General features: G+C 45.1%; 2 protein-coding genes across 4 annotated transcripts in view; one reads left to right on the forward strand and one right to left on the reverse strand.

Annotated features, from left to right (window-relative positions):
- Positions 1-6,122: 6,122 nt before the first annotated feature.
- Positions 6,123-10,923, forward strand: serpinh1b (serpin peptidase inhibitor, clade H (heat shock protein 47), member 1b). 2 transcript variants are annotated; one of them, XM_030381549.1, is made up of 8 exons: positions 6,141-6,243; positions 6,924-6,961; positions 7,991-8,140; positions 8,401-8,596; positions 8,847-9,117; positions 9,279-9,377; positions 9,530-9,762; positions 9,919-10,923. In XM_030381549.1, exons 3-8 carry the CDS (start codon positions 8,022-8,024, stop codon positions 10,219-10,221), a joined length of 1,221 nt encoding a protein of 406 aa, XP_030237409.1. In that variant the 5' UTR covers positions 6,141-6,243; positions 6,924-6,961; positions 7,991-8,021; the 3' UTR covers positions 10,222-10,923. The 2 variants fall into 2 exon arrangements, with proteins under 2 accessions (XP_030237410.1, XP_030237409.1); XM_030381550.1 differs by lacking the exon at positions 6,924-6,961 and having other exon boundaries at positions 6,123-6,243; positions 9,919-10,221.
- Positions 10,924-11,335: 412 nt separating this feature from the next.
- The window catches only part of gucy2f (guanylate cyclase 2F, retinal), a 17,211-nt gene continuing 2,506 nt past the window's right edge, over positions 11,336-26,040 (reverse strand). The window contains exons 3-20 of one of the 2 annotated variants that reach the window (XM_030381548.1): positions 25,452-25,753; positions 24,261-24,615; positions 23,753-23,837; positions 21,802-21,898; positions 21,430-21,564; positions 21,272-21,352; positions 20,104-20,280; positions 19,662-19,818; positions 19,082-19,231; positions 17,817-17,965; positions 16,936-17,099; positions 16,011-16,203; positions 14,972-15,146; positions 14,433-14,531; positions 14,189-14,283; positions 14,001-14,086; positions 13,564-13,659; positions 11,336-12,883 (exon numbers count right to left, since the gene is read on the reverse strand). In XM_030381548.1, coding sequence (XP_030237408.1) covers positions 13,587-13,659; positions 14,001-14,086; positions 14,189-14,283; positions 14,433-14,531; positions 14,972-15,146; positions 16,011-16,203; positions 16,936-17,099; positions 17,817-17,965; positions 19,082-19,231; positions 19,662-19,818; positions 20,104-20,280; positions 21,272-21,352; positions 21,430-21,564; positions 21,802-21,898; positions 23,753-23,837; positions 24,261-24,615; positions 25,452-25,753 — 2,573 coding nt within the window. In that variant the 3' untranslated portion in view covers positions 11,336-12,883; positions 13,564-13,586. The remainder of the gene's footprint in view (positions 12,884-13,563; positions 13,660-14,000; positions 14,087-14,188; positions 14,284-14,432; positions 14,532-14,971; positions 15,147-16,010; positions 16,204-16,935; positions 17,100-17,816; positions 17,966-19,081; positions 19,232-19,661; positions 19,819-20,103; positions 20,281-21,271; positions 21,353-21,429; positions 21,565-21,801; positions 21,899-23,752; positions 23,838-24,260; positions 24,616-25,451; positions 25,754-26,040) is intronic. The other variant, XM_030381547.1, reaches the window with a different exon arrangement.

Raw genomic sequence — 26,040 nt, forward strand, 5'->3', positions numbered from 1 at the left:
CTGCCGCTTTTATCTGTCCCTGCCGGGCCCGATTATGCACGCCGAGAGCGTCACAAAGCAAACATTTGGCCAAAGTTAAATCCCTTAATTGATATCGAACTTATTAAGGAGAAATATACAATGCACTCACACACACACCCACAAACACACTCACATACACCCACATATACACACATGCCCCGCCCCAGCTCACGCCCACGCCCCCTCCACACACGCATCACACACGCACACACCCAACCACCCACCCACCCACCCACCCACACACGCACACACACACACACACACACACACACACACACACACACACACACACACACACACACACACACACACACACACACACACACACATACACACACGTCTGTAGATATATCTGTAGAAATATATACATAAAAAAATACATATCTGTATTTTATTTGGTAATAACCAAATAAAATAAAATCATATGTCATCACATGTCATCACTCATTTGCCATGCAGATGTTACTGTTTAATTTATCACTAGTATTTGTTGGGGTATTATGGGAATTCGTATTTGCTTGCTTAGTCATGCGTGGATGAGCAATCCAGATTCCCAGAATATATTAAAAAAAAAAGAGATTGGATGAACTATAATTTAATCAATAATAGTCGGCAAGTAGGTCCCTATTATTGCTCAGATGATAAGTCATCTTTACCAGGATGTGTCCTTGAAGGTAAGGTCACCTTGACGCCAGTCCAGAGTGGTTCCGTGTCTGGTCTCCGTGTTAGCTCTCCTCTGGCTTTAGATAATCCTCTGTAGCACCATGTAGCACGAGCCGCTTTGTATGCTATATGGATGCTAAGATCCATAACATATTCATGAGGCAGAGGAAGTGTGTACATGGATAGCAATTCACATTTGTGTGTTGTCTGTTTAAGAACAAGGCGATCACAATCATTATCTAGTGGTCGATGTTAGATATGGGATGGATTGAAACTCCTGATTGTGTGAATGTGTTTCTGTGTGTGTGTGTTTCTGTTTGTCTGTGTGCTGCCTTTGTGTGTGTGTGTGTGTGTGTGTGTGTGTGTGTGTGTGTGTGTGTGTGTGTGTGTGTGTGTGTGTGTATGTTTGTGTGTGTGTGTGTGTGTGTGTGTGTGTGTGTGTGTGTGTGTGTGTGTGTGTGTGTGTGTGTGTGTGTGTGTGTGTTTGTGTGTGTGCGTGCATGTATGTGTGCCTTTGATTGTGTGTGGGGTTGGGGGGAGGGGGCTGCAGACTAAAACCCTGTTTGAAATTCAGATTAAAGCTAAAAATAATAACACTTAAATCACAACAACACAATATCACATATGACTGAATAAACACACGCACTCTCTCTCTCTCTCTCTCTCTCTCTCTCTCTCTCTCTCTCTCTCTCTCTCTCTCTCTCTCTCTCTCTCTCTCTCTCTCTCTCTCTCTCTCTCTCTCTCTCTCTCTCTCTCTCTCTCTCTCTCTCTCACACACACACACACACACACACACACCACACACACACGCCCGCCCTTGATGAGTCTCTACAGGGGGGATGTTTGTATCCGGGGGATTTCCGGTGGCATTTACACTTGGGTGGAGACCCTCCCTGTGCCCCCTGCCCCCTCAAACCTCCCTATCTTAACCCCCCCCCCCCCAAACCCTCCCTGTCCTCACCCCTCGCTACACTCCTCCCCATCTTAACCCCCTCCCTGTGACCCTCCCTGCTCCCTCCACCCTCCCTGTCTTCAACCCCTCCCTTTGCTCCTGCCTCTCCTCCCTGTCCACTCTGCTCCCTACTCTCCCCCCTCTCCCCCCTCTTCCCCCTCTCCTCCCTCTCCTCCCTCTCCTCCCTACTCTCCTCCCTACCCTCCCCCCTCTCCTCCCCCCTCTCCCCCCTCTCCTCCCTACCCTCCCCCCTCTCCCCCCTGCACCCTTCACTCCTCAGGAAGACACCAGCTCACAGCTCCAGCTGCTCAGCTTAGTCTTTAACTAAGCTGAGTTTGTAACCCAGTCTCCACACCTGATTGAATGTAAATGCCAACCAGCATCCGCAGGTTGAAAGGCGGCGCGGGGCGGTTGGCGGGGGTCTGCGCTGTGGGAGGTGGTCTCTGAGTGGGCGCAGGAGGATCCGCTGTGCGGGGGGTTACCACGGCAGCAGCCAGGCCTGGGGAAATGGAATGGGGAGGAAGTTTGTCTTCACACAGACAGGTTGTGTTGCTGTCTAAACACCCATTACAATTACAATTAGGGCACTTAGAAGACGCTTTTATCCAAAGCGACTTACATCGGTTAATACACGCATTGACACACCGACGGCAGAGTCAACCATGCAAGGAGACAGCCAGCTCGTCAGGAGCAGTTAGGGTTAAGTGTCTCGCTCAGGGACACATCAGCACTCAGCTAGGAGGAGCTGAGGATCGAACTAGCAACCTTACGGTTATTAATGAGGGCTTCCTAAACAAATGTGGATAAACAGCTTTAGTGGCATTGGCTCATTGTGAAAGCCCACTGAGGAACACATGCACAGCAATAGGATTCACTATTCAGTCTCATCCTCTATTCAGGATGAGTAAGGCTTCAACACTGAAGGGAACAAAAATGACCTTTCCAAATGTTACCGCAGATATTAAGGAATTCATTTTTTTATGTAAGCATGGAAATAGTATTCCCTATTATCTTTAGTACAATAAACTATGACAACTGGCTATCATGCTTTTTGATTACACAACATTTAAAAAAAGATATTCAGCCACCAGGAAATATTTCTTGATTCGAACTCCATCTACTGGCCATGCTTTGTAATTACTACACAAACTACACAATACGTTACACAAATCCCCATTGACAATCACATTTTCTCTTGAGGAAATCACTTGCTGCTTGCTTTTCAAATCAAGTCGTTGGTTTCCAATGCCGACATCCATTCTTAAAAGTTTAGATCCCCTTTTAAACCCTTTTTTTGAATAATAATAATAATAATTTGTATAACCCTACATAATCCAGAGCCGTATAGATAAAAACATCCTGGAACTTCCTGTCCAATAAAGAGTCTGGAACTAACTTTTGTATCATGTCAAAGTTTAATGAGTCTGCAAAATTAAGACAAATTAACTGGTAATGAGGTACCGATGGATATGTCTGACCCGATGTCACCTCAATTAAAGAAATAAAAACGTGTATGCCCTAATTTAAAGGATTTAATTGCATTATGAAGAAACGGCAGTGCCATGGGAAGAAGGTATTGTATTGTACAATTAAAGTATTGAACCTCACCATTAAATACTTTGGTGGTCGGTCTTCAAAAGACTTACTGTTTCTGAATGTCCCAACTGTAAAAATCACTTATTTCATAACATTAAGTTGACGAAATTGAGTTCAATATATTTTCCAAAGTAAGTTCAACCTTCAACTAAAACGCTTATCTCAAAAGTATTTCTCTCGAATATACTGAGAAAATGGATGTGTTACATTTTCTTGTTGTTTCTAGTTTAAGTTTAACATAACTCAATATAAACTAATATATAAATTATATTTATATCTACTTTAATATAAAACAATATCGTTTTATATAAATCTAGATTAAGTGTGTTCCTTGTATCTGATTGCTTGATTTTAACATCATTTGACAGCCTTCTCAGTCAATCTGCTTTATAACTTGTGATTCTGTAAAGATTAAGTTACATTTGGCCAGTTTAAGTTTAGGTCCGTGTGGGGAAATTCAATCAAGCTGTTGTCCATCACTGTGTTTCAAAGACCCAATCCTGCATAGAGTTGCGTCACATAGCAGAGAGCTGAAACATGGATCAGTCCTTACATCATCACATAGCAGAGAGCTGAAACATGGATCAGTCCTCACATCATCACATAGCAGAGAGCTGAAACATGGATCAGTCCTTACATCATCACTGTTCTTGGCAGCAGGCCTTGCTCCAGCTCAAAGGAGGCCTTGTGTCTGTCCATCATGTGACGCACAGTCACATGACGCTACAAAGCCAAAGCAGAGCAAGGAGACACAACAACCATGTCTCATCTCTTCACAATATGTCAGAAATGGACGGCTTTATTTATTCGGAAGCATGTTTGCGGAGTCTCTAGGAATGAATATGCGCATATTAAATGTTAAGAAAACATAAAATGTTGTTAACAGAAATAAATGAAAGACATTTGAGTGGCTTGCAGTTTTTGTCCAGTTTGGGTCGCTACAATGTTGCTATGCCTTTGCCTTAAATTCCTCAATAAAAAAACCTCAAATGGTACGTAGAGTAATTATTACGATGTACTATCACTGAGGTTAGCAAAGAGATCAGTGCGGCCCATCTGGAGAGTGAATCAGGGGTAAAGCCCCCCATGACTGGAATGATCAGATAAGCTGGAGGGGAGGAGCTGTTGGTAAAGCCCTTGATCAGCAGGGTGTCAGAGAGGGGCAGCGTCACTTGTTTAACCAATACAGATGCTGCTGACGGACAGCTGTCGAACCCTGTGCTCTCTTCATGCCCATACTTCAGTCAAACAGGGAAATAGTTGCATCATCCAAGGCACTTTAAGGGATGGAGAATACATTGATTCAAACTGATCTGATCTTTACCCGTTTCAACATGAAGAATACTTGGAAGAAACATGAAAATATGCTCAGTTTTTTTCACAGAAGGTTTCATCATTATAGAACCCTAGTCCGACATGATCTGGTTGCAAGTGATCCAACATTTTGGAACAGACTTAAGCAGGTCTGAATTGTTAGTAATAGAAGGAAGGTTTTCCTTGAGCACGGTTTGCATGAGAAAACATCAAGAGGTGGGTTCTCCGTTCTGTGAGGGTGTGATAGCGCTATGCCTGTCTGTCCCTGACGCGACCTTTGCTGCGCAGGTGTTGAGGAATGGCGTTGTTTACTGTGGCTTCTGGCGCCTTTTGGCACCTGAAAGCCTGAGGGGAGAGGAATGAGGAGGAAACGAGGACCATGTCCATCACCCCTGGACCCCTGGACCCCCTAGGGTCACCCCTGCCTTCACCTCCTCCCATCCTACACACACTTCTAGTCCCAAGCCACGGTTTTCCCCGAACATTACGATGCATAAAATATCCTTATGGTAAGTAAAGACACAACCGTTTGATTACTTATTGCATCATAGTTCTTGGTATTTTCTTTATTACTCCATAGATAGATACACCGACAGGAAGACTGGGGAAAGTTGCAGAATGTTCTGGAAACACTTTGCTTGATGGCGAGGACTTTACAGCACTGGTCCCTTCTGTTCTCCTAACAAACCAACACCCCCACCCACCCACCCCCCCTCCCCCCCACCCCGTCCCCCGTTCCTGCCCACCCTGTAATCAGCTGTGAAGACGTGGCAACCAGGGGGGAGGGGGAGGAGGTGAGGGAGGAAGGGGGGAGGGGCGAGGGAGGAGATGGAGGGAGGGGGTGGGAGGAGGAGGAGTTGGGGGGGAGGGGGGTGGGAGGAGATGGAGAGAGGGGGTAGGGCATGGGCCCCAACAGCGTTTCCCAGACTATATCTGACTATCTTCACGTGCTCCCTCATGAACACCAACATATGGTCTACAAATGTTTTTATTTTTTAAGCAAATAATTAATGTGCAATGTGATGCACGACGGGTGTTGTGTTGAGTCAGCTAACAGCTCTATGATCTAGTAGAAGGTTCTCCAGACTACGTCTGACCTCAATAGCACCACGACCTATCCTCGAATAAAATCTACTTCTGTGGCCTTACTGTCCATTTGGACGATCAAAACTCTGTGTGTTGTGTGTGGGTTAAGAGTGCTGTTTTTTCTGTAGAGATAATTCCGAGCATATGTTCACTGTATTATCAACTCATGCAAAGGTTTAGTGTCTAAAATGAATTAAGTTATAGGGGAAACACATGTTGTATGTGATGCAATCGATGTGTTGTGTTGAGCCAGCTAACAGCAATATCATCTTATAGCAGAGGGTGTCGGTTTTCACTGGTACCACTTTGACAGACAATAGATCAGATTCTATCCTGTTCTTTATCCTATTCAAACCACTGCAGGAAAGTTTGCTAAACTGATCTCAGAGCAGTTGCAACCAAATCTCAGTGATCCCTGCCTCCGGACAAAAGTGGGAGGGGTGGGACATCCCAGATCACGGCTTCCGGGGGAAATATGACCTCATTTGAATAACCCAGTCCCACTTCTAGAAGTTTCTCTAACAGGGTATAAAAGGAGGAATCGAGCTCAAACCGTTACTCAAACCCTGCACAAACACAGCCCAGAGAAGAACCCTGCAGTTCTGTATCAGGTAAGAATCTAAAACCTGACCATGCTTTACAGCGTTAACATAGGAGGGGAATTATCTTTGAAAAGGCTTGGTTTGATTTTTTCTCCCATGTTTTAAAGTTCTCAAAAGTCTTTTTTTTTTTTATAAACATTCCAAATTCAGAGCGAACATAAAGTACAGAAAATACTTTCGTCGAATAGAAAAGAGTTTGAAGAAAGAGATTTGAGTGGTTTCTGGACACCTTCTTTCATGATAATGCCATCTCTTTGCCTGTTTGATGTTACGTTTAACATAATTGAATGCATGCATAATTACAGTACTATCATGGAAAGATGGAACCAGATAAACCAATAAATAACCTAAATATTTAGCTTGGGGCAGAGGAAGGGTTAAACTCAAGTCCTAGTCCTGGAATGTGGAAGCTGCACCACTGTGGCGTCTCTGATAGGATGAACGTTGTTTTTTTTTGTCTGCTAGCCAATGAAAAACGGTTGCTTCTGCAGGATTATGCAATCATGCATGATGAGTAAAACTCTCAGAGCTGTAGTTGAAGTAACATGAACTGTGTCACATATGGTAAAAAAAAAACTTTAAATGAAAAATAGCAGAACTGAATACCAAATCTATTACTCCGTATAAGCCTGAATAATGTTGTACTGCCTGCTTTTCGGAGATTACTATATGCACCTCTTGTCTTTCAGAATGAAAATCACAGACATCAATATGAAAACTTTGCAAGGTATAGAAACCCAATGTTATTCCTGCTGCAATACCAGAAATAAAGACTAAAGAATGGGGTTCAGTAACCCACACAAACCATAGGACTAGATGTGAGGGGAAACAAAGGCACCGCCTAAAAGATGATCAAAGACACAACAGCGCTTCTGTTTGAATGTAACTTCAGGCGATGAGTTAGGAATCTTTCAATAGTTGGGGGGGGGAACAGAGATTAAACTTGTCAAAACATGCTCTGCTGCTGGGTAATCAAATGAGATCGCAAAGGAAACAGCCACAGGGAGGATCCCAGGAATATAATACTCATCCAAAATATATTCATCTTTTCACCTTGCTTTGGGTCTTGACTCAATGAATAGTGAACAGACAGGTACCATGTTTCACCAATGCACCCCCTAGTGAGTGAAGGTTAACTCTGCAGCATGCTGAACCTCCGGCTGGCTGCTTGCGTGGCAAGTAGTCCTGCCTGGAACCAATGGAAACTTCCACTGTGGGAGCTCAGCCTGTCCACAGAGTGTGGGGGTGGTGCTTCTGAGCTCTTGTCTTGAGTTTGCTCAAAAAAAGAAAAAAGAAAAAAGGCAGTGCAATCGGAAAAATATCTCTTTTCCCACTGCATTGCTTTATGATCCACACACACACACACACACACACACACACACACACACACACACACACACACACACACACACACACACACACACACACACACACACACACACACACACACACACACACACACACACACACGCATGCAAGTATGCGCATGCAAGTATGCCCTCACACAGAAACACCGAACACACACACACACACACACACACACACACACACACACACACACACACACACACGCGCAGGCATGCACGTATGCATTAACACACACACACACACACACACACACACACACACACACACACACACACACACACACACACACACACACACACACACACACACACACACACACACACATACACACACACGTGGAGCCCTCAGTTGCATCCCATTGTGTTTCACCTTCCCCTTGCTCTTCCAGGTCCGTGTAGCTACATTCAGAGCCCGACAGGATGTGGATGACGAGCGTTCTAGCCCTGTGCCTTCTGGCCCCACTGGCCTCTGCAGACGGCAGGAAGCTGAGCAGCCACGCCACCCTGCTGGCTGACAACAGCGCCGACCTCGCCTTCAGGTGGGATGCTGTAATCTAACAGGATTCTACACTGCAGTCCCACACTCATGCTTAGTTATCGTCATTGATTGAGCCATCCATTCATCCATACTTCCTATTCGGCTGTCATTAGAATATGAATTGGTTGATTATAAAATACATGATTGAAATCCGGATCAATGAAATGAAACAATGAAACTTATTTTCAACCTTTTGCTTAAAACTGTTGAAACATCAAACAATAACAGCCTATGTTTTTGCTTCTTTCTTGGTCTGTGTAGTCTCTACCACAACATGGCCCTGGACAAGGGCACCGGGGACAACATCCTGGTGTCCCCCGTGGTGGTTGCCTCATCCCTGGGGGTGCTGGCCCTGGGGGGCAAGGCAGCCACCGCCTCCCAGGTCAAGACCGTCCTGAGGGCCGACGCCCTGAAGGACGAGCACCTGCATGCAGGCCTCTCCGAGCTGATGTCAGAGGTACGAACCAGCCAATAGGGGACAGGCACTGACTTAAATGGAAGCTGATCAGTATCAGTCAATTGTTTCATTCAAACCATTTATCATGCATCAAAACAATCTGATTTGATCAGTATTACATTTTCCTTCATTTTTATTAGTTAAGAAATGTGTTAACATGGCATGACTTATCTAATTGCTATTGCACACATTCATCATTTGTGCATGTGTATGTCTGTGTGTGTGGGGTGTGGTGTGTTGAACGTTTAAGGTGAGCGATGCCAAGACACGAAACACCACCTGGAAAATCAGCAACCGCCTGTACGGCCCCAGCTCCGTCAGCTTTGCCGACGCCTTTGTGAAAGACAGCAAGAAGCGCTACAACTACGACCACTCCAAGATCAACCTGAAGGACAAGAAGAGCGCGGTGAACTCCATCAACGAGTGGGCCGCCGCCTCCACCAACGGCAAACTGCCCGAGGTCACCAAAGACGTGCCCAACGCGGACGGAGCCATGCTCATCAACGCCATGTTCTTCAAACGTAAGGAAACAAACCATTCATCCATTGCCATTAAAACTAACGTCATGTTTTCGAAAGCATACTGTATATACTGTTTGGTCAGCATTGTCGACCAAGGCATTGTGCACTCTTTTTTTTGTCCAAATGTTTAAAAGTACACATATTGTTATTGTTTCTCATAGCTCACTGGGACGAGATGTTCCATGAGTCGATGGTGGACAGCCGTAGTTTCATGGTTACGCGTTCCTTCACCGTCGGAATTCCCATGATGCATCGCACAGGTAGCGCTCTCCCTGCCGTTCAACCTTCATCTCTGCATGCATCTCAGCACAATTAATCCCACACCTATTCTTGGATGCCTGGCTGAACACACCTCCATGGGGTTTTGGACTCATGCCAGTATCACCTGAATGACCCCCTCTCCGCTCCACAGGTCTGTATGACTTCCACGAGGACACGGAGAACCGGCTGTTTGCGCTGAACATGCCCCTGGGCAAGAACCAGGCCTCCATGATCCTCATCATGCCCTATTACCTGGAGCCCCTGGAGCGCCTGGAGAAGCTGCTGACCCGGGAGCAGGTGGACACCTGGGTCGGCAAGATGGAGAAGAGGGCCGTGGCCGTCTCCATGCCTAAAGTCAGCATGGAAGTCAGCCACAACCTGCAGGTATGTCCACACAAATCTAAAAATCTATTTAAAGAGAGGAAGAAAAGGGAAAGGTGTGATGGTATGTCAAGAAAGTGTTCAAGAAAGTGTTCAATTCAGTCAAGGGCCAAAAGATGTTTTGGTTTATCGTCAACAATTCCCCTTTCTCCTTTCTAGAAACATCTCGCAACTCTGGGGCTGACCGAGGCGGTGGACAAGGCCAAAGCGGACCTGTCTAACATCACGGGCAAGAAGAACCTGTACCTGTCCAACGTGTTCCATGCGTCGGCGCTGGAGCTGGACACGCTGGGGAACCCCTTCGACACCAGCATCTTCGGCAGCGAGAAGCTGAGGAACCCGCGGCTGTTCTACGTGGACCACCCCTTCATCTTCCTGGTTAAGGACAACAAGAGCGGCGCCATCATGTACATCGGCCGCATGGTGAAGCCCAACGGGGACAAGATGCGGGACGAGCTATAATCCACGCCTGGAGGGCTTTGTGCGATTTTTTTGGCATCTGTGGTCTGCGGTGTTTATTTTGTAGGTCTAATCCTGGCAGGCAGGTTTTTGCTGTTACCTCAAGAGCACATTCCAGTGGTACCCCAATCCAAACACTACCCCCAGGGAACCGTGTGCGTGTGTGTTGTAGGATGAATGAACCGTACCTACTGGTTACTCTTTCATATGTGCTAGGTCTACGTTTCAACAACATTGTGTCACCCTCCAGGTTCTGATCTGAAACTTGCACCTACCAATGGCAATTGGCATGACAGACAGCGTGCTTATATTAAGTGTGATCGCTCTATACTTACAACACCATTGTTTCCTCCATACACCCTGGTATTGAACAGTACTGGTTAGGCTGTGATCTCAGTTTTTCTTGGATTATCTTTAACGTTTAAAGGAAAAAGGGATATGCACATAAGCAAATATCCTAGAAAGAGAATCCTCTGTTAATCTGTGATCTGCACTGAATTGCTCCTTTGCAGTAGTTGTGCATGCAATTGAGCCGTGTTTAAACTATGCAAACATGCCAACCATACTGTTATGTATTATCTATTAGTAAGATTATTATTAGGCTACTCAATGTGCCCTCCCAAACCTGTTGGATGATTTGATAATTTGTTAAGTATCTTTTTCACCGTTGTCATTTTTACAATAAAAAAATACAACAAAATGTAGGCCAAAATGTATGGGTCCAATCAGTCAAACTTGTTTCATCCAAGCTACAGCACCACGGGGCAGTTTCTTGACAAAGGCCTCTCTGCATAGTCAACATCAGAGCATGCAAAAGATAACAATCTTTCCAGTCCACTGGCAGATAAACATTTCTCTCATATCTGACATGTTGGGATAAAACAAAATGGGGGAATTTTTGTGTTAGCAAAAGTAGGCCGTGGCCAATTTGCCACACCAACATAATAACCACCCTCGTCTTTTTGTAACATAGCAGACCCTTCAGACACACAGAGGAACAGAGATCGATGGCATTTGGAGGGAAGGGATCTCCGGTGTCACCTCGTAACTCCTTTTCTAATAAGAGAAGCATTCCCTTGCGCCCTCTTCTGGCATGACGAAGCAATACACCATCAAATGATGAACGCCACCACGGTAGAAATTTATTTGTTATATAGTATTGTTATACCCAATATACACTTCTTAACAGTTTGCTTGTCGTTAACAAATACACAATAATGAACAAGTTAACAAATAGGAAAATGCTACAGTCCATCAATTATATACGTGTCCAAGGGGCATTTCCCACAGCACGCTAAGTTGTTGAGTAGGCTACCTATTAAAATGTGTAATGGAACCGCTAGACTTCTAATGAAAATGCACATTTTAAATATACCTAAACAATCAAAAATTACAACTATTAAAATTATAACTTTCTTTAATTTGAATTAAATATTGACACTTTAATATAACAGGTGAACATTTCAGTCTTTAATTTTTCCTTCAACAGTTGCAAGCAGAAACACTCACGTTCCCTAAATGGTGGCCTAAAGCAAGAAGCTGCAGCGTGACAATAGATTGCGCCTTGTACTATGAGTGCAGACATGAAAAGCTGTATCAAGTAGTTTATTGGGGAATTTATTTACTAACCTATGCTAGTTGGATTCATTATTTATAATGATTTAAAAAATATATATATTTCTGTAGAATATTCTTACTGGCTGCAGAATAAAAGAAGAGAAATATTTGTTCAACCCTCACCTGTCATTCACCTGTCTTCAAACAATTGGAAAAATAAAGTTATCAGTGTAACAACTATTGGGTCCATACAAATTATTACCAACCCTGCCCTCTTCTGTCTATTATTTTATAAACAATACCAATAGAGGTTTGTTTGTCATATACAGAAGAAGACTTATCCTCCTATCCAAGAAGACTAAATGTGCATGAAGCTCATTGCCACACAAATTAAATACCTAACTAGTGCCTTATCCATCACCACATCGCTCCGTCCAATGACAACCCTGGGAACATCTAAGACCAACTTACATGCAAATTAAAGATTATTTAACATGTGAGGCGTATGGTGTGACGTCCTGGGCCGGGCTCTCTGATTACTGGGACTCAGGTGACCACGCAGTGGTCAAATACTTGCAGGGAGGAGCATAAGAGTTCGTTCTTCACAGAGAGAGAAGAGCGCTCGGGCTTTCTCTGGGGCTCCGTGGGCGGCTAACGCAGTGAGCCTCATTACATTAGTGCTGTCTCATTGTGCTGTGCTAGCGGGCAGCAGATTAGCCACACAAAATAAAATCCTATTAAAGAAGTCCATGCTAAGCCAGGGTGAGCAGGCTGGGCTTGGATAGCATGTCCTCTGCGGGGCCTCTTCCCGTAGTCCCAGTGTCTGTCTCTCTCTCTCTCTCTCTCTCTCTCTCTCTCTCTCTCTCTCGCTCTCTCGCTCTCTCTCTCTCTCTCTCTCTCTCTCTCTCTCTCTCTCTCTCTCTCTCTCTCTCTCTCTCTCTCTCTCTCTCTCTCTCTCTCTCTCTCTCGCCGTGGGTCCATCTTCTCCTTTTTGTTTCTTCCTATTCCTTGCTCTGCTGCTCCCGGTCAGGTCTTTAGCTTGTCCTCCCTCTTGGCCTTGCGAAAGATCGTCTTTATCTCCTCCGTCACCATCTGCTGCCAGTTGTCCCTGGGAAGCACAGACGGAATGTTAGAACTCATCCCGCTTGGCGTTTTCTTGAGGAAAACTCTTTCAAAGACACAGAAACACCATTTTCCTGCATGCAGAGGTTACACAAAACACAGTAAGCCATGTAGGCTCAAAGGCCGCCGGTTGGAAAATAATCACAGAGGACATGCAGGCCAAATGAAAGGTGGTCATTTTTAAAGTCAACTAGCTAGAGAGTGTTAATGAACTTAATGAAAAGAAAAGCTTTTTACCCAATCTGGTTTAAAAGAGGCAGAAGCTGATAAGATCGAGAGATTAACGAGACGAGATCAAGAGGCAATTATCTTGAGCACTTGCTCTGTGTGCGTGTGTGCGTGCTTAGGTGTATACGCGCATGCAGATCAGTGAGCATGCAAGCCTCTGTGTTTGTGCATGCAGGTGTTTACGTGTGTGCAATTTGGTGAGCATACACATACACCTTGGTGTTTGTTTGTGTGTGTGTGTGTGTGTGTGTGTGTGTGTGTGTGCGTGTGTGTGTGTGTGTGTGTGTGTGTGTGTGTGTGTGTGTGTGTGTGTGTGTTTGAGTTCATTAAAGCCAGATGAGGTATGAAGCCACAACGCCACAAGCCACATATGAAAACCACAGCAACCACAGCGACTGTTCCACCACCACCACCGGCTGCTCCAGACGTAGTCACTACCTGCCGTTTTGGTTATACGTGGCTCAAGCCTTTTTCTCTGCTTTCTTTTTCCTGTACGCAGCTATTTCCTCAGGTTTCAGTCCATGATTGTCTTCCCTGAACCCACGGGTGTCATGAGTTAGAGATTGCATTGTAGTTAGTTATTTTAGACTCACTCAAAATAAACAGAAATGCAGTATAACCCGAGAAAACGATTGTCCAACTACAAATAACCGTTGATTTTATTTTAAAATGCAGTAATGTCACCAGAGAACTAAAATAGCTGCAAGAGAAGATAGCTCAGAGGAGATCACTCACATTTTAAATAATGTATTGGGTCATTTTAATGCAATTTGTTGCACATAATTTCGGTCCTTATTGTTCCTTGTTGAACATAATCTCGGTCCTTTTGTTCCTTCCACGCATAACAAGGAACAATCATGCATTCTGGGTCTTACCCTGGATTGATGTCTGGAGGTTTTGGCAAAGGCTTTGCAAAGTTTGCCTTCCCAACCAACCAGTATGTCTCTTCGATGCCTTTACCCTGGTAAAGGTAAAAAGCATAGCATATGAAAACCTGTGTATGAAGATTTATCCAGGGGATTATTTCTCTCAACTTTAGGAGGAGATGAGTGGCGGGGTTCACCTTCAGCTCCGTCTTGCCTCGGAGGTCGATCTTATAACCCTCATTGAGGGAATTTAGGATGTTCACCGTACTAATGTTCACGTGGATTCTATAAGCTGTGGTGGGGAAAGAGAGGAAACAACACAACATTTTAGAAGACTCAAACCAAAGACGGATGGAAGGTGGGGGACAGAAACACAAATAAAGGGAAATGTATTGTAAGGGAGGAGAGGCAATACGAGAGAAGGCTTGGAAAGGCACCCACGCAGCCCAGTGGATTCCATACGAGACGCAGTGTTCACAGTGTCTCCGAAAAGGCAGTACCGAGGCATGGTGAGGCCCACAACGCCCGCCACACAGGAGCCTTGGGACACACACACACACACACACACACACACACACACACACACACACACACACACACACACACACACACACACACACACACACACACACACACACACACACACACACACACACACACACACACACACACACACACCAGTACCGTTAACACATGCACTGCTCCGGCACCTCCACTATCTCCAGTGACAATGGCTTTATGTCTATGGTAGATATGAGACTCCCATTCACGCCAAGCTCTGCGATTGGCTCACATAGATGAGTGCCGTTTGGGCTCTTTACATGAGAGGAATTCAAGAGTTTGAGTTGTTCTGTTCATATTATTAAGGAGAACTTCTAAACACCAAATGTAGGAGAGGGAGGATGAGAATAAGGATGGGGAGGAGGAGAAGGAAGAGGAGAAGGATTGAGAAGGAGGAGGGAGTTAGCCTGCGTGCCAACCTGAATGGATTCCTATGCGAATGCGGACAGGAACGTCAGGCATGTGCCGCATCTTGAAGCTTCCCACTGAGCTGAGGATGTTCAGAGACATGTTGGCGATCTCCGCGGCGTGCTTGTTGCCGTTCCTCTTGGGCAGACCCGAGGACACCATATAGGCGTCTCCGATCGTCTCCACCTGGTAGACGGATCACCACGTGGGAGCAGGGCCGATCAAATGTTGAAAACACTGTGCTATCAAGAACTTGAGATGGTTACAATATTCATCACAATTTCCTCAAAAGTTTGTAGTTACATCCTAATAGCACCTTAATGAAACTCTCTCATAGATAGGTTAGCTGATACAATTATTCAATACCAGAATTTGAAATCCTAGTTGCATTGCAAGGCAGACTTTAGTCTCGTCAAGAGCAGTTTTCTGTGAGCATTATGGATCAAATGTCATATTACATGGCAGCTAAACAATTACAACTCTAACGCCTTGTTCACACTACATGCGTCCGTCGGCAGACTGCGCGTGTCTGACGTATAGGGGACTAGTCTCTGTAGACGCATACTGCAGCCAATCAAATCGCTCCCTGCTACAAAGCCGATGTGTGGATATGAATACAAAAGATGACACAAACAACAGGTGACTAAAAACAATGCTCATTCCACATTTTGCATAAACGCGATCTGATTTGCCGACGGATCCGGCGCAGCCTGAAAAGTTGAACATTTCTCAACTTTTTGACGCAGGCCACGGAGCCTAATGGACGGACGGACCCACAATGCATTTCGCGAGCGCCCCATTGCAATCCGCCGACGGACGGAGGTAGTGTGAACAAGCCCAACTCGCGACTCTTCAGGGAAACCCCCTATCGACCTTTATCACAGAGGTGTAACAGTAGAAGGGGGGCAACAGGTGTGGCTCATGAAGTTAACGATGGTATGTGGGCATGCCAGGGCCCATCATTAAGGTCACCAACCACACCTGTGTTCAGTTACTCCGAACCAACGATCAAACTGTCAGTCAACCACGGGCCGGCGGCCGAGCTCTGACCTTGTAGACGTCGTGGTTGGAGAGCACGGCATCGAACAGCGTGTAGAGGTCATTGAGCAGGTCCACCACCTCGATGGGATCGCTGAGCGACGAGATGGTGGTGAAGCCCACGATGTCGCTGAAGTAGATGGTGACCTGGTCAAAGTACTCGGGCTCCACCGTGGTGCCCGTCTTCAGCGCCTCCGCCACCGAGCTGACGGAGGGACAGGATAGCGTTAGAAACATCAGTATTACACTACTTCTACTTGCTGTAGTTTGGTCTGGCTTTGCGAGACTAGTATCACACTGGTATTAGTCTGGTAAGTATAACATTAGAGTCATCAGTATCAAACTGGTATTAGTGTGGTAAGTATAACATTAGAGACATCAGTATCAAACTGGTATTAGTGTGGTAAGCATAACATTAGATACATCAGTATTAGTGTGGTAAGCATAACATTAGATACATCAGTATTACACTGGTATTAGTGTGGTAAGTATAAAATTAGAAACATCAGTAACCCACTGGTATTAGTGTGATAAGTATAACATTAGAAACAACAGTATCACACTGGTATTAGTGTGGTAAGTATAACATTAGGATAACATTAGAGATATCAGTATTACATGGGTATTAGTGTGGTAAGTATAGCATAAATAAAACATTACTGTAACGTTAGAAACATTAGTATCACACTGGTATCATTATGGTTAATCAGTATGTGTGGGTGAGTGTTTTTATGTGTCTGTGTGTGTGTGTGTGTGTGTGTGTCTGTGGGTGTGTGTCTGTGGGTGTGTGTGTGTCGATGCGTGTAAGTGTGTGTGTGTGTGTGTGTGTGTGTGTGTGGGTGTGTGTGCATGCATGGCCTCCTGCTCCTGTTTGCGTGGGTTTGTGTACGTGTGCGTGCTTGCGTGCGTGTGTGCGTGTGTGTGTGTGTTGACTGACGGCGGGAGCATCTCAGACAGCAGCTTCTCGGTCCTCTGCTTCTCCACCTCCAGCTCCTCGGTCCTCTCCCTGATCAGGTCCTCCAGGTTGGAGGAGTACTGCTCCAGCATCCGCAGCATGGAGTCGATGATGTTCGTCTTCTTGCCCTTGTTGATGATTTTGAACTGAAGGCCGAGGATAACACACACAAGCACACACACACACACACACACACACACACACATACACACACACACACACACACACACACACACACACACACACACACACACACACCCCCACACACACACACACACACTCACACACACACACACACACACAGAACCCAATGATCGAAAAGTAACGTATTTATCCATTACACAGTGCTTTAAAGAAGCACCTTACGACTCAATAAGGTTCAGTAGGATCTGGATGTTGAAAGAACTTGCAAGAAAGACTGCTGCATCCAAGATTACATTGCAGGAACATCTGTTTTTCTTGTTGTTCCTAAAGCAGTGGGACAGAGCGACTGTTTCCCCAGATTCCAAATCGGGTCAGCCCAGGTGTGCCTCGGCGTATTAGTCACAGGAATCTTTATGGGTTTTATTTAGATGAGCCAGTGTACCCATCCGTACCTTATCAGGTGACACATATAAATGAAGCAGCCCTCATGTTAGTGTGAGGAGGCCCAGCAGCACCTGCATTGGGCCCAATCTCTTTCCAGACCCAACGTGTAACCCTTCAACTGGCTCCTATCTCAAAACAACCTGGACCTAGCTCTCGTAAATGCTGAGCGTTATGATTTCGATAATGTTATCAACAAAATCCCTCTTTTATTGATAACAAATGAGCTAGCTGGTTCACAGCCCACTTCTTACATTAAGTGGCCAGCATGCGCTCACCTGGTTGAAGATCTCTTCGAAGGCGGGCCTGCGGTCGGGCATCTCGCTCCAGCACTGCTTCATCAGCTGGATGCACTCCAGGGGGGCCTGGTCCGGGGCCACGGTGGGCCGGCACATGGGCGGGGGCTTCTTCACCTTACGGATGATCTCTGGGCGGTAGCATGGGGCGACAGAGGAGGTTTATTTCACTTTACGCAAAGGTTAGAGCTGACAAAGTAATTTCTTTGGACATGTGGCATTCCATGAGTGATGATGCATAGAGAGTAACCAAGGTTGGGGCTTTATATCACTCTGCTCTACAGGTGCTTTCTAAGGACCATTCACCAACTAAAAGAAGTTACACAACCTGTAAACAACTTACTGCGGTACCGCCTGCGGTAATGTGTGGACCTGCGTAAAGTAGCAAGCTAGGGTGCAAGAAAATGATGGGTTGTTTGGCAACAGTCCAGTCCCTGTCCAGTTGTGGAACCTTTTTTATAAAGGCAGTTTCACATTAGAGTTTGTGGGTTGTTATCCTCAGCACTCGGCCTGGGGCCTGGGGCCTGGTACCTGCGTGCGGAGCACCACCGGGCTGATATCCAGTGTAACAACGCTCCTTCTGGAGTGGTATTGCTTAAATAACGACCAGCTCACTGTATATTACCCCTTAGGTGGTCTGTAGGATTTATGTTGGGCTGAGTTTCTGTCCCTCCTGTGTGAGCTTGTCTTGGCTGGTGAGTTGCAGCAGGAGGTGTGCTGTGATTGGTTGGTGCGGGTGACAGCAGTTTTCCCCCCCAGCTCCCAAACCCGTGCAGCCCATGCTGTAGTGTGTTATCTGCACCGTAACTGTGGATATTATCTTCATTTGTTGACATATAAATATATTTTTATTTATATTTATATGGTTCCCCTTAGGCAGGTCTAACATTATTATATATTGTTTATTGTTAATGGCTGACCAATAAGTAAAACCCTCATGGACAGCAGCAAGCAATCCCAACGGATGTCATTACATATCAACTGACACCAATCCAAAGCTGCATAAACCTGCGTTTCAGCAGAGATGTTGCAGTTCTTGAGACTTAAGTTAACTGCTGGTTTGTCAACACCATAACTCACTTTGGAATTTAAGAAATGTGGAACGGCACAAGAGATTACATCCTATTAGACCACATCCAACTCCAAGAGGAAGAGGCATGAGCAGTACTATATACTGTAGCCTGCAGCTGTGGCCTGTGTGTAGCGTTGCATCACATATGTCAGTCATCATAGTCCTTGATACACACCCTCTGGAGGGAGCCCCAGCATGCAGTAGGGGAGTCCTCGGACCACCACCTCTTGTAGTATAATGGCGAAGCTGTACACGTCCCCCTTGAAGGTCCCTCTGCGTGAGCTTTCGGGGTCCCTGAGGAACTCTGGGGCTGTCCAGAATAACTCTGAGAGAGAGGGGGCAGGGAGGGCGGCCATCTTGTTTGGTATGGATCAAAGTGGGTAGCAAATCCATTTCCGACGTGAGCATTTCATTGTGTGAACCACGTCATTGATTTTTTTTATTTATAGACATTGTATTGTAGTAATAAACCAATAATAATAGTCATACATATTTTGGGTATAATGTCATTTTCCATTGAAAATAGAAATAAGGCTAAACTGAAATTAACTGGATAGTATTGGAATCTTTCAGTCACTTAAAAATATAGATATTGTCAAATGTATTGACAACACTGTATTATTATATCCAAAAATCGACTGAGAAAAGTTCAAGCAACATGCATCCTATTTATTTATTTCTCACCATAATGTACAACTGGAGAAAGAGAAGAATAATTATTCTGCTATGAAAGCGATATATATTACAAAGACTACCTTCAGGTGTCCATTGTTCTTTGGGACTCTTCTGGGACTCCAGCAGTTCATTAAAGCCGTAGTCGGTAATCTTCAGAACAAAGCGTCCGTCCACCACACAGTTCCGAGACTTCAGTCTGCCATGGGGGAAGTCTTTGTGGTGCAGGTACTTCATACCCTGGAGACGAGCAACACCAACAATACTGAGCAAGGTTTTGATTTAAATGACGTAGAGGGCTGAAACCTCATCATAGACCCCTTTTAGGGTAAGAACATGCCATACATATTGGGCCAGATCTTCTGGCCGAAAGGTTCTTGGTTCGAACCCCACAATCAAAGGCTGCCTGTAGGCATCCTTCCTCAACCCCTTGCTGCTGCCTAAAGACGTATCTCTACAAAGTGGGTTTGGACAGATTGCTTTCTGGCAGAACCATAGCAGAAAGAAAAAATCCCTTGGGTTCACCTTAATGAGGTCGAGGAGCAGCGAGGACTTGAACATCCAGTCCAGCTTGACGTCGTCGTTCCCCAGCAGGTCCTGCAGGCTGCCGCGGGAGCAGTGCTCCGTTACCACGGCGAACATGGAGCAGTCGCAGAAGAAGCCCAGGAAAGGGTTCACGTTCTCGTTCCTCAGGTCCTTCATCTGAGGAGGCCACAACAAAGATGGATGAGGAGCCTTGCCTGTGGTTAACATATGGTCCTGTCTAAAGGTAGTGACCCCCGGGTCGTCGGCCAACGCTGAGCCGTCAGCTAGCATCTGTGGCGCTGGATTTGGGCTGTCTGAGATTTTCTGTGTTTTTCTGTGATTTTACTGAAATTTAATTTTTTTGCTGAATCTGCAACGGAGGTCATTAATGAGAAATCACTCTGATAGGCTGTTCAGCTTAAGCAAAACAGCAAATGAGGAGAGACGGAAGTGAGCAAAGCAGCAAACGATTTTCGTCAAGGGGCCACGCAAGCAAATGGTTGAAGAGGACACACACAAAATGTTGCTCTAATTTTGCCATTTCAACTCATCTGATCAATCCAATACACAATTATGTTCACAACCACATGGCCATTAGAAATATCTATTTTATAAAAGCATCTAAGTGATGAGCGAGAGTGGTGTGAAAATGGGAGACCAACTGTACTCTGTTTCACGTTTGTATCACAACAATAGTTTGAATATCCGCAGTCGTAAGTCCGGTTTCCCTTTATACCGGTAAGTAATGAATACGGACTGCTGCTACTCGCTGTACGGAGAGGTTTTATCCCCCAGCAGACACAGAACCGACATGCTAGTTTTCCGTTTGCTGTGGTCTTTGCGGTGTACAAGTCCAACTTTGTGGCCAAGACACAGGCGATGGGAGGCAACGCAACACTCAACCTTTGTTGCCGCTATTTGTTTGACGTTTGCTTGGTGTATCAGGCTCACACTATAAGGGTTAGGTTTTTGATTCCCACTGCTAAGAACACTTACTGTTAATGTAGACGGGAACATGTATTTACATTTATATACATTTATATATATCATCCTCGAGGGAGAGGAGGCCTTTACTGCAGCTGTAATCCACGCAATGGTTTCTAAAAGTATAATCCAAACAGAAGGTAAGAGCATACAGAGAAGGTAGAAGCATTGTGATTCAACCTACCTTTGTGAATATCTTAGTCGCGCTCTGTTTCACCTCTTTAAATTGGCCATCTTCAAATTTCTTAAGCCACACCCAGTCTCCCTGAAAAAATAATAACATCAACATTTATGACAAAAAAAGTACACCGTTTTCTTCTTTGTGTGTTAAATGAAGCGTACCTCATACACGGCTACGTTGGTTGTCTCGTGAGTGGTGGTCCGGATGCTGTTGACCGAGTGCGATCGCTCATTTGACCTGGTGCTCTTGTCCTCTATCGCACTCTTGGACTCACTCAAATCCTCCAGGGTGATTTTCTGTACACACATCAGATCATACATCCGGTCACACAACTCAGCCGAAGTCATTCCTTCATCGTCATCATTTTGAAGGGGAAAATTTGTTTTTTTCCGTGGTCACTGGTCTACTATAACCATCATAGATGATCATAGTGAATTCATTGCATGAATCCATTGCATGTGGATTCATGTAATGAATTCATGACATGGATCCAGAGCCAGCTGTCCTGTAGGGCAGGGTTTGACGGGTCTTACCCTCTTGCTGAGCTGGGGGTCGATAAAGGTCAGGTCCTCGAGCGTGAGAAGAATGCGATTGGGCCCCTTGAACAGCTGGATCTGCTGGATTCTCCTCCTGCACTCACATCACAGATCAGGGAAGTTAGTGCAAGAAATACAACCATATACTAAAAACAAGAAATAAAAATAACCGCAAGCGGTGATTAACGGGGTCCGAGCAAAATTAAAAGTAAAGAACACACTAATGGAAGATATATAAATGGGACAAATAATAATGTAGGAAAGATGTTGATGAAGATGTTCCACTTAATGCAATACTGTGCCTCGGCTTTTAGGTGAGCTGCAAAGCAATGGCCAAATGTCATGTTCAGCATGCTATAATCGGGATTCGTACTCTCAACCTAAGGATCACCCGGGCATTATCCCATTGAGCCAATGATAAACCTGAAATGCAGCCTCATTGACATGCTTAAATGTCTATTGATAACCATACAACATCCAGAAACCTCCAAGCACACATTTCTCAAGTGAATTAAGGGGTTTCTTAAAAGCATATACCTGAAAAATCTTTGAAATTCTGGGGTAATTAAACCTTTGTAGTCGAGAACACAAACGGAAGAAGTATAAATATGACAGCGATAATTATTAGAATTTGCCCTAATGCCATACTGTGTCTTGGCACTCAGATTCTTGGAAACGAATGAGTCGGAATGTTGATTGCCTGATGAATTTCATGTGCTGTTCAATATTGTGTTTCTTAAAAGAGTGGCAATGAAAGAATGTCATGTTCAGCTTGTTCATAATACTCTAATCAGGATTCGAACTCTCAAGCTAAGGACAACCTAAGGACATCACCAGTACACGGCATTATCCTGTTGAGCCACTGACATTCCTGAACTGCATGAAGCCTCATTTACATGTTGAAAATGTCTTTTGATAAGCACACAACATCAATAAATCTCCAAGCACACATTTCACAAGAGAATTAAGGGCTTTCTTAAAAGAGCACAGAAAATTTGCACTGTTAATGGTATCCACATAATAATAGCCATATGGTAGTTATACAATAACAAAAAGGTCATAGAGGCAAAATGGGTTGAGACTGTGGACGTTTGGCTTTTCTATGAAATTGTGGGAAAGTAAACATTTTTATAGAAGACCAGGGTGAAAAAGATGCATCTGATTTTAGAGATTAATATGATGAAAGAATTTTGAGTCCAGGTCAATCTGGTAAGGAGAAATAAGGCTAGTTCATAATTAATAAAATAAATAGCGCCATCTTTGGGTGCAGTACCATTTTGGGTTTATGGGTAATGGGGGGTATTGGTATCCACCTAATAATAGTCGTATTTTTTTTAAACAATAACAAAATGGTCATATAAGAAAAATGGGCTAACTGCTCCAACTTTATTGGCCAATATTTCTGAAATGGAACTAAATAAAACAAATTCTGTTCGATGATATTTGTGAGGCTTGGTCTAAAGATTTTATGTAGCGATGTTGATGAATTTCTGATTATTTTTGTAGCCTGTGAATGTTTTTATCATGTTTAGCTTTAATATGAAATTGTGGGAAAAGTAAACATTTTTAGGGCACAATACCCCGGTTTTAATAAATGCGTCTGATTCTAGAGATTAATATTCTGAAAGAATTTTGAGTCCAGGTCAATCTGATGAGGAGAAATAAGCCTAATTCATGATTTTTTACCATAGCGCCACCTTTGGGTGCAGAACCACAAATTTGGGTTTATGGTTAGTGGGGGTTATTGCTAACCATACCTGGAAATTTCAAGAGTTTTCGATTTACAGGCTGCAGTATGACATTTACAGAATTTGAGAGAAAAAACAACGTTACAGAAACAATAGGGGACCAAGCAGCTTCGCTGCTCCGACCCCGAACAAGGTGGCAAATCCTTTGAAAGTATAAGGTCAAAGGACCAAGAAGAGCCTGGTGTGATTGTATGCTGTACCTGATAAACAGAGTAAGAGCGATCCCCACTATAGCCAGAATTGCGATGACAACAAATATCACCACTATATAGATGATCTCCACGCCTGGGAAAAAAAGAAGAAAGATAAGATTACTTTTTATGGATGTCACCATTGATGCAGCCACATAGAGCAGGAGAGAGAGAGAGAGAGAGAGAGAGAGAGAGAGAGAGAGAGAGAGAGAGAGAGAGAGAGAGAGAGAGAGAGAGAGAGAGAGAGACAGACAGACAGACAGACAGACAGACAGACAGACAGACAGACAGACAGACAGACAGACAGACAGAGAAAGAGAGAGACAGTGGGGGATAGACAGACATAGAGCCAGAGAGAGAGAGCGAGACACTGACAGACAGACAGACATAGAGCCACAGAGACAGAGGGAGAGAGAGAGAGAGGCAGAGAGACAGACAGAGAGACAGACATAGAGCCACAGAGACAGAGGGAGACAGAGATAAACACAGAGAGAGAGAGAGACTCCAAGTCCTCTACCTCCAGTACAGGTGACAGTTTTGTCGAACCAGCACAGAGAATCGGAGGCCGGCGCGGATCCCCCAGGGAAATTAATGTTCCTCCCAGCAAAGCGAACGTTCCCGGAGGCAGGATCCAGTGTGTAGGTGGAGTACAGCTGGCTGCCCACGCCGTCCATGTCCAGGATGACGTAGTTGGTGGTGACCATCCCATCGGCGCTCACCCTGACCTTCTGGTTGAAGCCGTCAAAGGTGCGGTTCCTGGTTAGGTAGGCCAGGTTGGACCCTGACAACCAGGTGCCAGTCTGCCTGGCACTGTGGATGGACTTGGCCAACAGGTAGATGCTGTTGTAGATGGTGCCAAACAGAGGGTGGACCTGGAGGAGGTAAGCAGGGGGCACCCGGGATGTTTGTTATAGTCCAGGTGGATGGAGTATGTTATGGTATGTTTTTCCATATATTTTATATTCCACACAGGCGCGAACATGCGCACATGCACACACACACACACACACACACACACACACACAAACACACACACACACAGACACACACACACACACACACACACACAAACACACACACACACACACACACGCACACACACACACACACACACACACACACACACACACACACACACACACACACACACACACACACACACACACACACACACACACACACAGGCACAGAAACACAGGCACACACACACACACACACACACACACACACACACACACACACACACACACACACACACACACACACACACACACACACACACACACACACATACATACACAGTGAGGGAATGCTGAAAGGAGAGGTTTAATGTGCATCTGTGAATCCGTAATAAAAGCAATGATATCATCTGAGTGGACACAATTCATATCAGAATTTTTTTATGAACTCTCAGAGTGTATATAAATAACGTGAACACAAATCAACCCAATTTAGCAAACAAATTAATTTAACTCATTAAAGGAACGAATTAATGAAACTGTAAAATAATGAATTTACTTGATGCTGGTGTTCAAGGAATACAAGTATTACAAAAACAAGACTGCTTGACGTCACTCCTATGAGGTCCATCAAAACTGGATCCCCCTGAGCCCATCAGAGGGACCACTGCAACAAACCACCCAGAGACTCAGCTCTGAGTGCAACGCCTCCAGCATACGCCCTCCCAACACAAACCCCCCGAGCCCACCTGCAGGGGCTCCAGGTTGGCGGGCAGCCCCCCGCTCCATGTGGCCGCGTCCAGGGCCTGGTAGAAGGACAGGTCCCCCGACTCCACGGTGACGGTGAGCACGGCGTCGTAGGCCTGCCGCAGCCGGCTGCTGTTCCTCAGCGGGGCGTAGGAGACGTTGCCGTAGGGCAGGCTGTAGAGCAGCGCGTCGTAGGGCAGGAACACGTACTGGCCCTGGGTCAGCCCCAGCTCCAGGGCCTTCAGCAGGAAGGTGGCCTGCTGCTGGCCCCCGATCAGGGCCGAGTGCATGCACATGATGATAACTGGAATGCAACGTCGACAACAACGTCGTCAACAACATCGTCAACAACGTCGTCAAAAACGTTGTCAATGACAACACAACAACAACGTGTTGCACTTCCGGCGTGGACCAGCTGGAGTAGGAACAATCCTGGTTGGTGAACAGCATGCAGAGATCAACTGTGTGTAGGACTGTGTAGAACTGTTCAATAACTACGCAAACTTGTTGACAGATGGGTGGATAACATGCAACTCACCCACTTGTATGCTTTGGAGAAGCATAACATTAAAAGCTCTACTTATATAATTG

This window comes from Gadus morhua, chromosome 16, assembly GCF_902167405.1.
Source record: "Gadus morhua chromosome 16, gadMor3.0, whole genome shotgun sequence".
NCBI classification, from domain to species: domain Eukaryota; kingdom Metazoa; phylum Chordata; class Actinopteri; order Gadiformes; family Gadidae; genus Gadus; species Gadus morhua.